The sequence below is a fragment of the Lutjanus erythropterus genome, chromosome 16, assembly GCF_056507025.1.
Source record: "Lutjanus erythropterus isolate fLutEry1 chromosome 16, fLutEry1.hap2, whole genome shotgun sequence".
Lineage (NCBI taxonomy): Eukaryota > Metazoa > Chordata > Actinopteri > Lutjaniformes > Lutjanidae > Lutjanus > Lutjanus erythropterus.
The window spans coordinates 5,473,911-5,487,535 of NC_139332.1; the positions used below are offsets into that span (position 1 = coordinate 5,473,911).

Here is a 13,625-nt window from a genome sequence, read left to right on the forward strand (position 1 = left end):
GTCAACGCCTAACTGTAATTACACGCACCGCTTCCGGCGTCAGCTGCCAAAATAAAAGCATAATTGAGCGCGTTCTCCCTTTTATTTATCTTTTTTCTTTGTGGGCAATTTTTGTTCGTTTCTTCTTGATTCCTGTTCATTCATTATGGGGGAGACATAGCATATGAAAATCGAGTAAATAGTAAAAAGGAAATAACAATTTTTGTATTTGTTGTACAGAGAGTCAGTTCACCAAATAATAATTGACCACAAAAGTTCAAATCATGGTTACTGATATATTGGCAACCAACACTAAGGACAGATTAAGACAATGGGCCCCTGGGCAAAAATATATAACAGGCCCCATCATCTCTTCCACAGTGTTGCATCTTTTCGTAGTGGCTTTACATCTCTTCATAGTTGTTATGCATCTTTGTGCAGTTTTGTGTTTCTTTGTGGTGATTTTGTACTCATTTTGAGGTATTTTGTGTCTAATTGTGGTGATTTTTGTGTTGATCATTTTTTTCCCTTGTGGTTGTTTTGGTTTCTTTGTGGTCATATTACACCTCTGTAGTTATTTTGTGTCTCTTTCTGCTTGTTGTGCCCCCGTTGTTGTAGTCAGCTGGCTTCTCATTTTTGTTGTCTCTTTGGTTTGTGTCCTCGTGTAGTCATTTGTCTCATTATAGTCATTTTGCATCTTGTCATAGTCATTATCTGTCTCTTTGTAGTTGGATTGTCTTTTTTGTAGCCTTTTGTGTTAGTTATTTTGTCTGTTTTGTCCTGTTTTTTGGTAGTTGTTTTGAACCTCTTTGTGGTAAATTCAGTACTCCTCATGGTTATGATGTGTCTCTTTGTAGCTGTTTTGTGTCTTTTTGTAATCGTTCGTCTATTTGTAGTTGTTTTGAGTCTCTTTGTAGTCATTTTACGTCACCTTGGGGTCATTATGTGTCTCTTTGTAGTTGTACATCTTTTTGTAGTCATTTTGAGTCTCTTTGTGGTCAGTTTGAAAGTCCTAATGGTTATTATGTGTCTCTTTGTAGTTGTTTTGAGTCTCTTGGTCATTTTGCATCCTTTCATTGGCATTGTAGTCAGTTTGTGTTTGTTTAGTAGTCTTTACAAACATTGTACATGTTGCATGTGATGTGCAAAGGGGCCCTGGATCCTTTGGGCCCCTGGGTGTTTGCCCAGCAGGCTGACTCAATAGACCCTTTTACAGTTTATAAACAATGAACAAGATGTGTGTGCATTGTGCTAAAATTGTCGTGATTCTGTCATAATCCTTTACATCTTGAGCCAGCCAGTGGAATACTCATTCTGACAACTGTACATGCAACAGCTGGATGGTGATTTTAGTGCTTGTAAACTGTCTAATTCAATGTTTGTAGTTTGATCACTTATCTGGATGACTGTTTATACTTTATCTGCGGTTGGTAGTTTTTATTTAGTCTTTGCTGTTTAATTTTAATTACTTTAATCGTTTTTCCACAAAATAAGACATTACCATACATAACACAGTAGCTTACTGACTTTTTCCATCAAACATCTAATAAGTCTTTTATGTTTAAACAGAGACTCGTCAGTTCCGTGTTTTCTTTTGTTGCCGCAGCTTGACAAATCAGACCGCCTCGCGTGCGCGCTCCCCCGCGAGTCGCGCGCAGACCGTGATCTCTGTGGAGCGTTATGGCAGCTCTGCTTTGATGATAGTGGAGACTACAAAGGAAGTGCTAAAGAGAGCTGCCAATCTTGTTTTGAAAAGTGTGCAACAGAACGGAACCGATTTCCTATAATAATGAATAGCAGGCCAGATACTCAAATACAGAGAGCCAGATTACAGCAATGGAGCTGTTCATGATGTCTGTGTTTTGATGACCTGCTACTGTAGGGAGGCTGAGATTCACTGTTACCCCATCACCATCTGAAACACTGGGGCTAGTTAGAGTGCATTCATGTGCTCGTCGGATGGTCCCAGTTTCCGACATGGGAAGTCATTATTCCGACCCTGGTGTGTTTATGTGCTTTTATACGTCGTAATTTGGGAACAACATGGATGCTACTAATAGTAGAAGGTAGTGGTGTAGAGTAGGGGACTTATTATAAGGGTTAAAGCTAAGAAGTAACATTTCTAAATAATTTAGGTCACTCTATGTAAACAACAACTAACGGTCACAACTGAATACTATAATACAAATTACATATGACCAAAAATGTTATTCAATATACGAATTAATAAAAAGTTATGGACAAAACATTTACTCTCTGTCACCATATTTCTGTAAGAACACGTTAGAATTCGAAAAATCGTGAAACAGATATTCTGAGTCGTTGTTCCGATTTAAGAGGGCATTCACATTATAATTTTTCCCACTCGGATTTTTCCCACTCGGACTCATATTTCCCATTATTCCAACCCCACATGTATACAGCTGAAGAGAGCAGTACTTTTGATACTCCTCAGGAAGACCCCCAAACATTTCAAGTGACCACACATAAATATACACACATATTTCCTCCAACTTGCGTCATTCTTTGACTATTTGCATCACATGCCTGACTAATTGATATTTTACTTAGGCTAATTGGCATTTTAATTACTATTGTCCATGGTTTGCGTCTACCAAGTCACCACTGCGGAACCTTTGAATTGCTCCATGTTTCTCTACCTCTAGTTACAGTGACGGACGTCCGCCGCTCAACATGCGCCATTGAAAACAAACGTAACCGATACAGCGGAGGCCGTTTTAGTGTGTGTGCTAACGAGTGAGCTGCCGTGTCCAATCTTAATTAAACACACGCCAAATTTATAAATCATGGAGACTATTTTAGAGCAACAGCGGCGCTATCACGAAGAGAAAGAAAGGCTAATGGACGCCAAAACAAAAGAAATGCTACACAAGAAGTCCACGGTAAGCTGTTCGCTTTACGTTAGCATTAGCATTATTGCTAATCAATGGGAATGTCTACAAGTTAACTTCTGTTTTCTAATGTATGTTGTTTCTTTTCCTAATAGCTGCGGGAACAGATCAACTCTGACCATCGAACAAGAGCCATGCTGGATGTAAGAAACACTTTTGATTTGTTATAAACGAGTAGCACCGGCAGGATAACGCTAGTATTAGCCATTCACAGTTTACTAAACAACAGTTTACTCAGGTAGCCTTTGCTTGAACTGCATTTAACATGTTAGCTCTTTTATATAATTCCTAACTGGAAAATTCTGGCTTTACTTACAATAATTACGTTAAAAACTAGATATAAATAACGTAGCTATGTCTCTGCCAGCGGCAAAGAAATTCCGCTTAAAAATCTATAAATTGAATGCACGTTCCACTATAATGTCATGAATATGCCTGCTTTCACTTTACTTATAGTTTTAAATCTATTGGTAGGGTCTGCTGGAACATTCGGCATACAAGGGACCAGGGTTTCTATCTACTGAAACAGCTCAGCATGTTTAATGAAGTTGATGTATTTGCATGATACTTGCAATTTTTGGATTGAATGGACTTATTCTGATTTGCTTTGGATCAATCATGGATCAATCATGAATCAATTACGATTCACCTGTCAACGATTCGAGTAAATAATGATTGTTGATGAATCAGTGCATCTCATTCTCAGTTTTCTATGTAACGGCACATTTTTCATCAGTTTAATACAATGATTGAAATAGATCTGAGCTCCCTTTTTAGGGCTGCATGATACGGTAATAAAGTCATATCGCAATTATTTGAAATTGCGATATGTGATACAATAAGTGGGAATGGGATATTTTTTTTATTACAAGTTTTGTTTTTACTGGGGGAAAAAACATAGTGATGTGATATTTTGCGGGGTCTCTACCAAACGAACGATCTCTGCATCACTACAGTATTTCATTATAATACCGTTTTCTCAGGCATTTTTCGTTATTAAAAAAAATAGATTTTTCTTCAGTCTTTCAGACATGGACCTTGTTTTTATGGTAGCAGACTGTAGCTCAGGGAGACAGTGGTTCTTGTGGTTCCTCAAATTCACTGTATTAACGCTGCTTAAGTTTTATTTTTGTAAGTCAGATTTTACACACAGCATGCATCTTGCCCAGGTCATGCTTCCCAGTACGTTCATAAAATCCATAATGTGCCCAGATGTCTGCTCTCAAAACATTGGGTGTGTTTATTATTTATTTTTTTTATTACTTGGAACTGATCTCTGGCTCCCTCCTCCATATCGCCCCAATATATAAAAAATCATGTTAGCCTAATATTTACCCACAGCTCAATGAAAGAGAGAGACTTTGCAACCATAGACTGTATATCAATGTAACAGCATAACCTTAGAATTTTATTGTCCAGCTGAAGCTGGAAAATCAACAGGCTGCAATTTTGTTTCGGCAGCAAACTGCTGATTATGTCACTACATCGATGCAGAATCATATCTGTGTCTGATTACGTCTGTAACTCTACTTAATATGACCAGAATGTCCTGACAATTCAGAAGTGCTCTCGAGTCAAACTTCACACACAGACTAAACAAGAACATTGTTAAAATTTTGAGTTTGAAGAACAGTAGTCAGAAAGTTAATTGACACAATTTCTCCACGTAAAATAGACATCTGAGTTCATTGACTTAGTTATACAGCTGAGTTGTAATGTTCAACACATAAACAAATCCAGTCTGACAGTCTGTTTATCTTCTTACAGAGGTATATGGAAGTGAGCGCAAATCTTAGAGACTCCTATGAAGACAAAGACGGGTAAGTTTTTTCGATGTGACTAACCTGCTTGAGTTTATGAGGCTCTACTGTAACTCATCCAAACGTGGTAGAATGGTCCTTCTTCAAATTACAGGTGTTGCTGAGGGATTATTGTACTTTGAGTTGTTAAACACTGCTTTCAGAAAGATTTCCTCACACTTTCTTTTTTATCAAGATGGAAACAGCAACCTTAGTTGTGATAACATTTTTTTTGTTTGATTATTGCATGCAGAATAGTCACGTACTCTCTTTCTCTCTGACAGAATGAGGAGGGATGAACTTGCTGCCATCTCAGGACCAAACGAGTTTGCAGAGTTCTACAACAGACTGAAACAGATAAAGGAGTTTCACAGAAAGCACCCAAATGAGGTAGTTTGCCTGTCACTTGTCAATGGTCAGATTTGACTATGTAAAACCTTTAAAATGGATAAATAACTCCTATGCGGTCATGTGTTTCTTGTAGATTTCCATTCCCATGTCTGCAGAGTTTGAGGAGCTGATGAAGGCCAGAGACAACCCCAGCGAGGAGGCTCAGAGTACGTCTACATGCAGCTCAAATATTTATTTTAACATCCGTCTCAGAACAGTGGATTATCTCAGACAGTCCATCTTTGTCACAGCTGTTGTCACCAAACCTCACACTGTAACCTCTTTATAACTGGTCTGAACAAAAGTGTTTATCGGTTGGCTCTGTTATAACCAAGATTTTTCCTGTCCAGCAGTGAAAGTGTTAAGAATTCAGCTGTCTACACTGAAGCAATTACAGCCAGGAGAGCTTTGAAGAAATCCAGAGCAGTTTATTGGCTGCAGTAAATTTTCTGTATCACTGATAATAGTTGACAAATGCCTAACTTACCCGTTATTTCTGCTAAACCCTCTTATAAAGCCTCTATGGATGTATAAGGTGATGATGTATCAAATCATGCAATCAAATAGAAAATTTTCTTTTGAGTGCAGATGATGTTCGATAAAATTGAGATTTCTTATTGTTTCTCTGGTGAAATTATAACAGTTTTAACAATACAGTTCTCCAAGAGCTCTTGCAAAATTTGTTATGTATGTGACGATGCAAAAGGCCATTTCCATTTCATTTTCACCAGAATTGAGCTAATATGAGAGCGTAAATCAAAAACAAATGTCGAATTTGAGATTGCACTTTAATTTAATAGTTTAGGTGGCACAATCACTATATATGTTGGTCACAATTCTTAATAACCTAATGTATAGGATCATCATAAAAATATAATTTTATTTTCATTATTGGGGCAACAGCTGTATGAGATTTTCACAGTATGTTAACTGTCTCAGAAATATGTTTTCATGGTATAAGTTATTACACAGTTATTATCAGTTATAACAACTCTTACAGGGATGAAATGGGTTTTTTAGTTTTTTTTTAACACTTTTATAATGTCACAAATTATGTTTTTTATTTTTTTTAATAACACAAATATGATAGAATTCAATCTTTTTTTTAATGATATGTTTGATAACTGTATTTTCATACAGTACATACGGTACAAGATAAGCACCAGCCAAATGCCGGTAAAACATTCACGGTTATTTCCTTCACTCTCCATCCAAAAAGACAATGCTAACCTGTTGAGTGGCTGGTAAATTTAAACATTCAGTAGCCACTTAGTTGACAGGAATACTGTGAAATGGTTTACTGCTACAACTCTGAAATCTCTTTAAAGATGCAATAACTAACTTTTTTGTCATTGTAAATACAACATTGACACATCAGCACATCTTAACTTGATATGATGAACTTGTTTGCAGTTGGAGTTGCTTATTTGCACATGTAGAGGTTAGGGAGCAACAGTATCATTCATCTGGAGTCGTGTTTGTATCCACCTGATGAAAGTCAGTATTCATTTTCTATTAGCTCTTGTTTTGGTTTCCACAAACTCCAGAGAGAAGTGACTGACTGATGACTGATTGACCCTTTAGCTGCTAAATGCTCCACTATGTTCATGAGCTGGTCTTTAACTGTGTCAGTCTGCTGGTGCTGAGCAGGTTGTGTACAGTGGCTCTTTGGAGTGTTTTCTATGAAAACAGCTGCATGCTGCAGCTAAAAATCATGCTATGAGAGCAGTGAGAGTGAAGTGAAACAGTAATGTTGCAGTCGGACAGTAACCCCCTTCACATCGGATTGTCATTTATTATTATTATTAATAATGATTATACCACTTTTTTTTTTTTTATAAAACAGAGTTTAGTGCTTTGACAGACAAAGCAAAAGATCAGGTTTCCCAGGAGGCAAAATAACAACAGCAGGCCAACAGAATAAGGCCAAAGAAACAAAAATTGAAGTAAAATTGAGACACAAGCAAAAGAAACTAAAACAATGTTAAAACAAGACGGCAGTAAAAGAGATGCGAGCAGGAAAACAAGAAAAACATGACAACAAGAACAAATGAAAATAGAGGGAAGAGTATGCAGAGACATTGCATGTTGTCTAGTCAATATAAACAAATAAAAGGAATGAAATTAGACAACATCACGTAATGTCAATAAAAAATAAGTACAAATAAAAAGAATAAAGATTAAAATATATTAAACAGACAACATCACATAAAAGCAAGTCTATAAAATTAGTTTTAAGTAGTGATTTAAAAGATATATTGTTGTAAAAATCTATTATAGCAAATTTAATTTAATGAATTCGTCAAGCGAAACAGACTCATCACCCTCGTCACTACCTGCTCATTCAGTAGTTGAAAACTGGTGGTTCTGTGAGACAGACCTCAGATCTGTAATGTGGACGGCTGAGTGAAATCTGTGTCTTCCACAGACTTGGTGGAGTTCACTGACGAGGAAGGATACGGCCGCTACCTCGACCTCCACGACTGCTACCTGAAGTACATCAACCTGAAGGGAGCTGAGGTGACGATCCTTTTAAAGTCTGAATAATTTAAATGCCGCACCTCCAAACTGAAGTAGCATTTTTTTGACTGTTATCTTTACTCTCCCCCGACAGAAACTGGAGTACATCACCTACCTGTCGTCATTTGACCAGCTGTTTGACATCCCCAAAGACAGGAAGAACGCTGAATACAAAAAGTAGGTCCACCAGAACTGACTGCTACCATCTGCATAGAACTTTAGGGAGAATATAGCATCAAAATTTAAGTGATATCTAGATAGTAGATGTGTATGTACTGTGCTGTTGGACTAATGTGATGTAATGGCTGTGTGTGCAGGTATTTGGAGATGCTGCTGGAGTACCTGCAGGACTACACAGACCGGGTCAAACCTCTGCTGGACCAGAACGAGCTCTACGGCAAAGTGCTGTTAGACTTTGAGAAGAAATGGGAGAACGGGACGTTTCCAGGCTGGCCTGTGAGTTTCCCTCGCACGCCTTTTATTTGTGATGTGATAATGGTTAGTGTTATGGTCTTATATTTCATCTGATGTTTTTTATTTCCCTTTTTCAATTGTAGAAAGAGACGAGCAGTGCTTTGACACACGCTGGGGCTCATCTGGACCTCTCTGCTTTCTCTTCCTGGGAGGTAAAACATAATGTGCCCCCATCTTTTAATATTAATACTAAGAGTGCTCATTCATACCTCTGCTAATGTGTTTTTTTCTCTTCCTCTCCACAGGAGTTGGCTTCCTTGGGTCTGGACAGATTGAAGTCTGCCCTCATGGCGTTGGGACTGAAATGTGGAGGGTGAGCATGTTTGCACACAGAAAATAACATTGAAGACATCTGTCTGAAATGTGTGAAGATTGATACGGGTTTTTCAATGGCTGCTGGCAACATTTAGAAAGCAGGGCAGCTGATATATAAAACCAAATCACTGGACCTTTGATGCCGTATCTATCAGATACTTTTTAAACACTTTATCTGTCTTTGTTTGCATCTTTTGGGTTGGATTAAAGTTGTAGTAGGCGATATATTTAGTGTTCTTAGTTGCTGAAGTGTTCAGTGTCTTTGCTAGTGAAGAGCAGGATGTTATGTGTGAAGACTTGAGCTTACTTGGCAGCTTATTTCACTACTTTCCACAATTCTCAAAAAGTCATAAGCCAAGTGGCGTTCAGTGCTCAGTCTGATCTGAGTTCTTCAGAGCAGCTCAGGTTTTTGGTCTTCTTAGACTGTGTATCAGTATTTTTTTAAACTCTGTTCATGGCGCCAATTTTTTTAATCACATGCTCTCATGTTTATTTCTGACTGCTGTGCAGGTGGAATAGAAAAAAAGCACACAGGGTTATTATGACAACCAGCAACCCAGCTGTCATCGGCCCTAGAGCTGCAACCAACTATTAAATTAATCACCAACTATTTTGATGATCATTTACTCATTTTGAGTAGTTTTTTTTTAAAAGAAACTTCTTAAAAGTTAATATTCTGTGGTTGAATGAATATCTTTGGGTTGTGGGCAAAATGTTATTTGTTAATGAAATTTGAGGACGTCATCTGGGCTTTGGGAAGCACTGATCGTCATTTTCAAACAGCTATTGAAGAAAAAGAGGAAGTGAATCTAGTCGCACCTTCGCACTGTTCTTAAGACACTTTCAGACCACACGCAAGGTCATGGGACAGTAATAAATCTTAATAATATTATTGACATGTGATATTTTGTATTTCAGAATGTGCACAACCAGTTTAGACCAAGTAGAGATCATGTTACACACACACACAAGTAGGACAACTGATTGACTGTGTGTGTGTGTGTGTGTGTGTGTGTGTGTGTGTGTGTGTGTGTGTGTGTGTGTGTGTGTGTGTTGGACAGGACTCTGGAGGAGAGAGCTCAGAGGCTGTTCAGCACAAAGGGTAAATCCCTGGAGTCTCTGGACCCGTCACTGTTTGCCAAGAATCCCAAAGCCAAAGGCCCTAAAAAGTAAGTGGGTGTTAAAAAATTCAGTGTAATGCTGACAGTGTCTTATGATAGTGTTCATTACATAATTCATAACAATTTCCATCCATCACTTCTGCAGAGACACCGAGCGTAACAAGGAAATTGCCTTCCTGGAGGCTCAAGTCTATGAATATGTGGAGACCCTCGGGGTGAGTCACTGTCATCAGCTTCATTCTGCTGCCGAAATCGTAAATGAAGCGTCAGCGCCAACATCTTGAGAATAGTGTTGTGAAGGTTTAACAGTTTATGTCGTCGGCGGTTACAGGAGCAGAGGCAGCTGACCCACGAGAACGTCCAGAGGAAACAGGCCCGGACCGGAGAGGAGCGCGAGGAAGAGGAGGAGGAGCAGCTCAGCGAGAGCGAGAGCGAAGACGAAGACAACGAGATCATCTACAACCCCAAGAACCTGCCGCTGGGCTGGGACGGCAAGGTGAGGAGACACTCCTGTAGTCCTATAACATAACGCATATACAACAGCCAACATGTCACCTGACTGGTGTTGGAGTGTAGAGATAGTTTGGATGTTCTGAAATGGGGTTGGATGAGGTATTTCTCCATGGCAGCGTATTACCTACAGTAGATGGCGTCCCAAGTTTGGAGAAGCAACAGGAATACTGATGTAGGAAACTAAAAAATGTGCTGCTGTGGACAGGGTCAGCAGCTAAATGAATCTGAGACACCTAAGAAAAAATTAATCAATATCAGTTAAAGTGTAGACTATTTTTTCACCACTTTACCTTGCTGTCAGACAGTATTTTCCGTCAGGGAACTAAAGCGAGGGAACTAAATTGCTCTCATCAACACCACCAGGATCCTTTGACAAAAACAGCAATTTTACCTCACAGGCCACACAGTTATAACCCTGCATTGTAATGGCATAGAGCTTGAAAGATGTCTGCAGTTATCATGCAGAAAAGTTCTCAAAAATTATGCAATTAAAAGTCAAGATATTCTTATCTGGTGGTTTAATTTTGACATTTTAATCTGTCTTTCTGTGTGACGTTAACTGGAGCTTTGATGCAGATATCTATCAGATTTATTTATAACAGTCTTTTATCCTTCTCTTGTTCTGTGTTTTGGGTTGAATTTGCCTTAAAGCTGCAGTAGGCAATATTATTTAATTATAACATTGGCTGAAAACACACTGACAATATTTAACCCTCTGTGGTACAGTGTTGTCTCTAGGTAACAGGGCCCTAAGGAAAGAAGTAGCAGTGTTTTAATTTGTCACATGACTCTCTGGAGGTCATGTTGAATCTGTTTTTTGTGGCCTTTCTCACACATTTCATCTCTCACTGCAAAAAATGACCAGACAATGAATTTATCTGTCATTTTAGAAGCTAGAAAAAATTGGAAACACATCAATAGATGAGTGAAGTTTATTTTTTTATTTATCAATTGTATTTTATTTGATAATTAAATAACAGAAAACAGAAATTGTGAATTTAGGTGTATGTCAAAAAGAAAATACACACCAAAAAACTGAAAACAAGTATTTAAATGTTACACAAATGACCACTGTCTTGTGGGGTTATGAAAAAAAAATATATTTTTTAACCCACTGGCATCACAATGTGTACTATAGAGGGTTAAAGCTACTAAGAGGACTTTTCATATTGTGTTGATCTTGGAGGCCCCTGTAGACTAAACTGGTTGTTTCCACCACCATTTTTGGTGTCAAAAATAAAATAATCGAAATAAAAATCTCTTCCTCCTCTTTTTTTAACTGGCTAAAATACTACTCACTGTTACTTTGCCTAAAAAATATAAACACAATCTTGTTTCATCTGATTTCAGGGAGAATCTACCCTGGTAGCAGACTGTATAAAAATAGGCAGTCTGATGGACTTGTTTGCTTACTTAGCTTATAAACAGGCATCAGTATTAAACTGAAACTATTTATAAACCATTTAAATTCTTCTTGATGTCCTGCTTCAAAAACAGCATAATGCATGCTCATGCTTGGGTGTTTAGTGGGAGGGGCTTAGTGGCATCATATGAGGCAGCAGAGGTTTTTACATTGTGTATAAATCTATAATTATGATCTATCAGCACTCTAAAATTGTGTGTCCTTAGACTGTCCTCTTTGTATTCTCTGTGCATGGTTTATTTCCTCGTCTGAACCGGATCGTGTGTTTGCTGACTGCTGTTTTCTTCCCTCCAGCCAATCCCGTACTGGCTCTATAAACTCCACGGGCTGAACATCAACTACAACTGTGAGATCTGTGGGAACTACACTTACAGGGGACCCAAAGCCTTCCAGAGGCACTTTGCAGTATGTTGTCATTTTCATTACATTCAGTAAATTCAGTAAACATCCTCGAGTCTCCTAACAGACTGTCCAGCGTCAGCTTGTCAAAATCAACACCATACGTCAACACAGTACACTGCTTATGACATGAAGTGTATACGTCTGCAGCTGAACTGTATTATGTGCTGTTTTTTTTAGGAATGGAGGCATGCTCACGGTATGCGTTGTCTCGGAATCCCCAACACCGCTCACTTTGCCAACGTCACACAGATTGAAGACGCCGTCTCTTGTAAGAGCCTTTGTCTTGTTATGAACATCTCTTTTTCTTTGAAGAATTTTTGGAACGTGGTCTCAATGCGTGTTTTGTGTCTGTTTGTTACTCCAGTGTGGGCGAAGCTGAAGTCCCAGAAGGCATCAGAGCGGTGGCAGCCGGACACAGAGGTGAGTCTGCACCGATGGAATCAGGACGACAGATTAGTCAAAGATCACTTTGCGTTTATAATGCCGTATTATAATGCAGTAACTCATTATTTGAAAGGGTGTTCATAAGACGGAAATGACGCTGTCATAATCGTGTCGTGACATCTGTCTTGAACATGAAGGATGCAATTAAATTGCATTTAATGCAAAAAAGACATTGTTTGAGATGTCTTTGTTATGACAACTTGACATTAACCAAGACAAGATGACCTGTCAATGTCTTTGATATGACAACTTGACATTAGTAAGACAACAATGTCTTTGGTATGACAACTTGACATTATCCAAGACAATATGATGTCAAGTTGTTATAACAAGGACATTGCTGTCTTGATTAATGTCAAGTTGTCATAAAAACATCTTAAACAATATCAACTTTGCAATAAAAATTACATAATAGACCAAATTACACTTGACCACAGTCATAAATATTAATAAAGATGATTACGACAGGTGTCATGTCATGGTTATGACAGTGTCATGTAAGCCTTATGAACACTCCTTCAAAAAAGTGCTCATTGTAGAACTAATGATTCATTATGTTTTTCAGGAATAGTATAATGTCCAAATATCTTAATGACAACTTGACATTAACTTAGACAACATACAGTGTCTCAAGAAAAATATTCATGACACTGTCATAATGATCTTGTGATAGCCGATGTCAAAACCAACCACATATGACAGTTTAATGTACTGCTCATACATAAAGCTAAATAGTTTGATAATTAGTCCTGCTGTGGCATGTTTATGACAGGTTATGTTGTTTTGGTTAAGGTCAAGTTGTCATAACAAAGACATTGTTGTCTTGGTTAATGTCAAGTCGTTATCACAAAGACATCTCAAATAATGTCAACTTGCATTAGAAGTGACATAACTGACCAACTGACAACAGTCATAAACAATCATTCAAGACTCCATTTTGTTTGTGACAGGTGTTACATAGGTGGTTATAACAGTGTCATGTCAGTCTTATGACACCCCTTCACATAAAGTGCTCTTTGTACACCCTGTTTGTATTTCAGGAAGAGTACGAGGACTCGAGTGGAAACGTGGTCAACAAGAAGACCTACGAGGATCTGAAGAGACAAGGCCTGCTGTAGACTGAGAACTTGACCGACTCACACCCAAGAAAGACATAACATCTAACGAGCGTCCTTTAAGATGAGCTATATTTTTTATCACCCACGTTTCTTTTTATTTGTACGTAGTAATGTTGTTTTACAGGCTGTGCCCCGCCCTCCATTCCTCCCTTTGATAACTTTGTAATGTGGCAACCATTGATCATTATAATAAACGGAGTACTTTTGTCACTGTG

At 38.2% G+C, this 13,625-nt stretch overlaps 1 protein-coding gene across 1 annotated transcript; it reads left to right on the forward strand.

Annotated features, from left to right (window-relative positions):
• The first annotated feature begins 2,659 nt into the window (after positions 1-2,659).
• Positions 2,660-13,625, forward strand: sf3a3 (splicing factor 3a, subunit 3). Its single transcript, XM_084739146.1, has 17 exons — positions 2,660-2,882; positions 2,987-3,034; positions 4,659-4,711; positions 4,975-5,080; positions 5,175-5,247; positions 7,509-7,600; positions 7,695-7,777; positions 7,918-8,056; positions 8,158-8,226; positions 8,320-8,387; positions 9,451-9,558; positions 9,656-9,725; positions 9,842-10,006; positions 11,741-11,851; positions 12,026-12,116; positions 12,213-12,268; positions 13,333-13,625. Exons 1-17 carry the CDS (start codon positions 2,787-2,789, stop codon positions 13,408-13,410), a joined length of 1,506 nt encoding a protein of 501 aa, XP_084595272.1. The 5' UTR covers positions 2,660-2,786; the 3' UTR covers positions 13,411-13,625.

Bases quoted from the DNA above. Each gene is read 5' to 3' on its own strand.
- sf3a3 (XM_084739146.1), top strand. From the start codon at position 2,787: ATGGAGACTATTTTAGAGCAACAGCGGCGCTATCACGAAGAGAAAGAA. The intron at 9,726-9,841 runs GTGAGTCACTGT...CGGCGGTTACAG, and splicing joins AATATGTGGAGACCCTCGGG to GAGCAGAGGCAGCTGACCCA. The intron at 11,852-12,025 runs GTATGTTGTCAT...TGTTTTTTTTAG, and splicing joins CCTTCCAGAGGCACTTTGCA to GAATGGAGGCATGCTCACGG.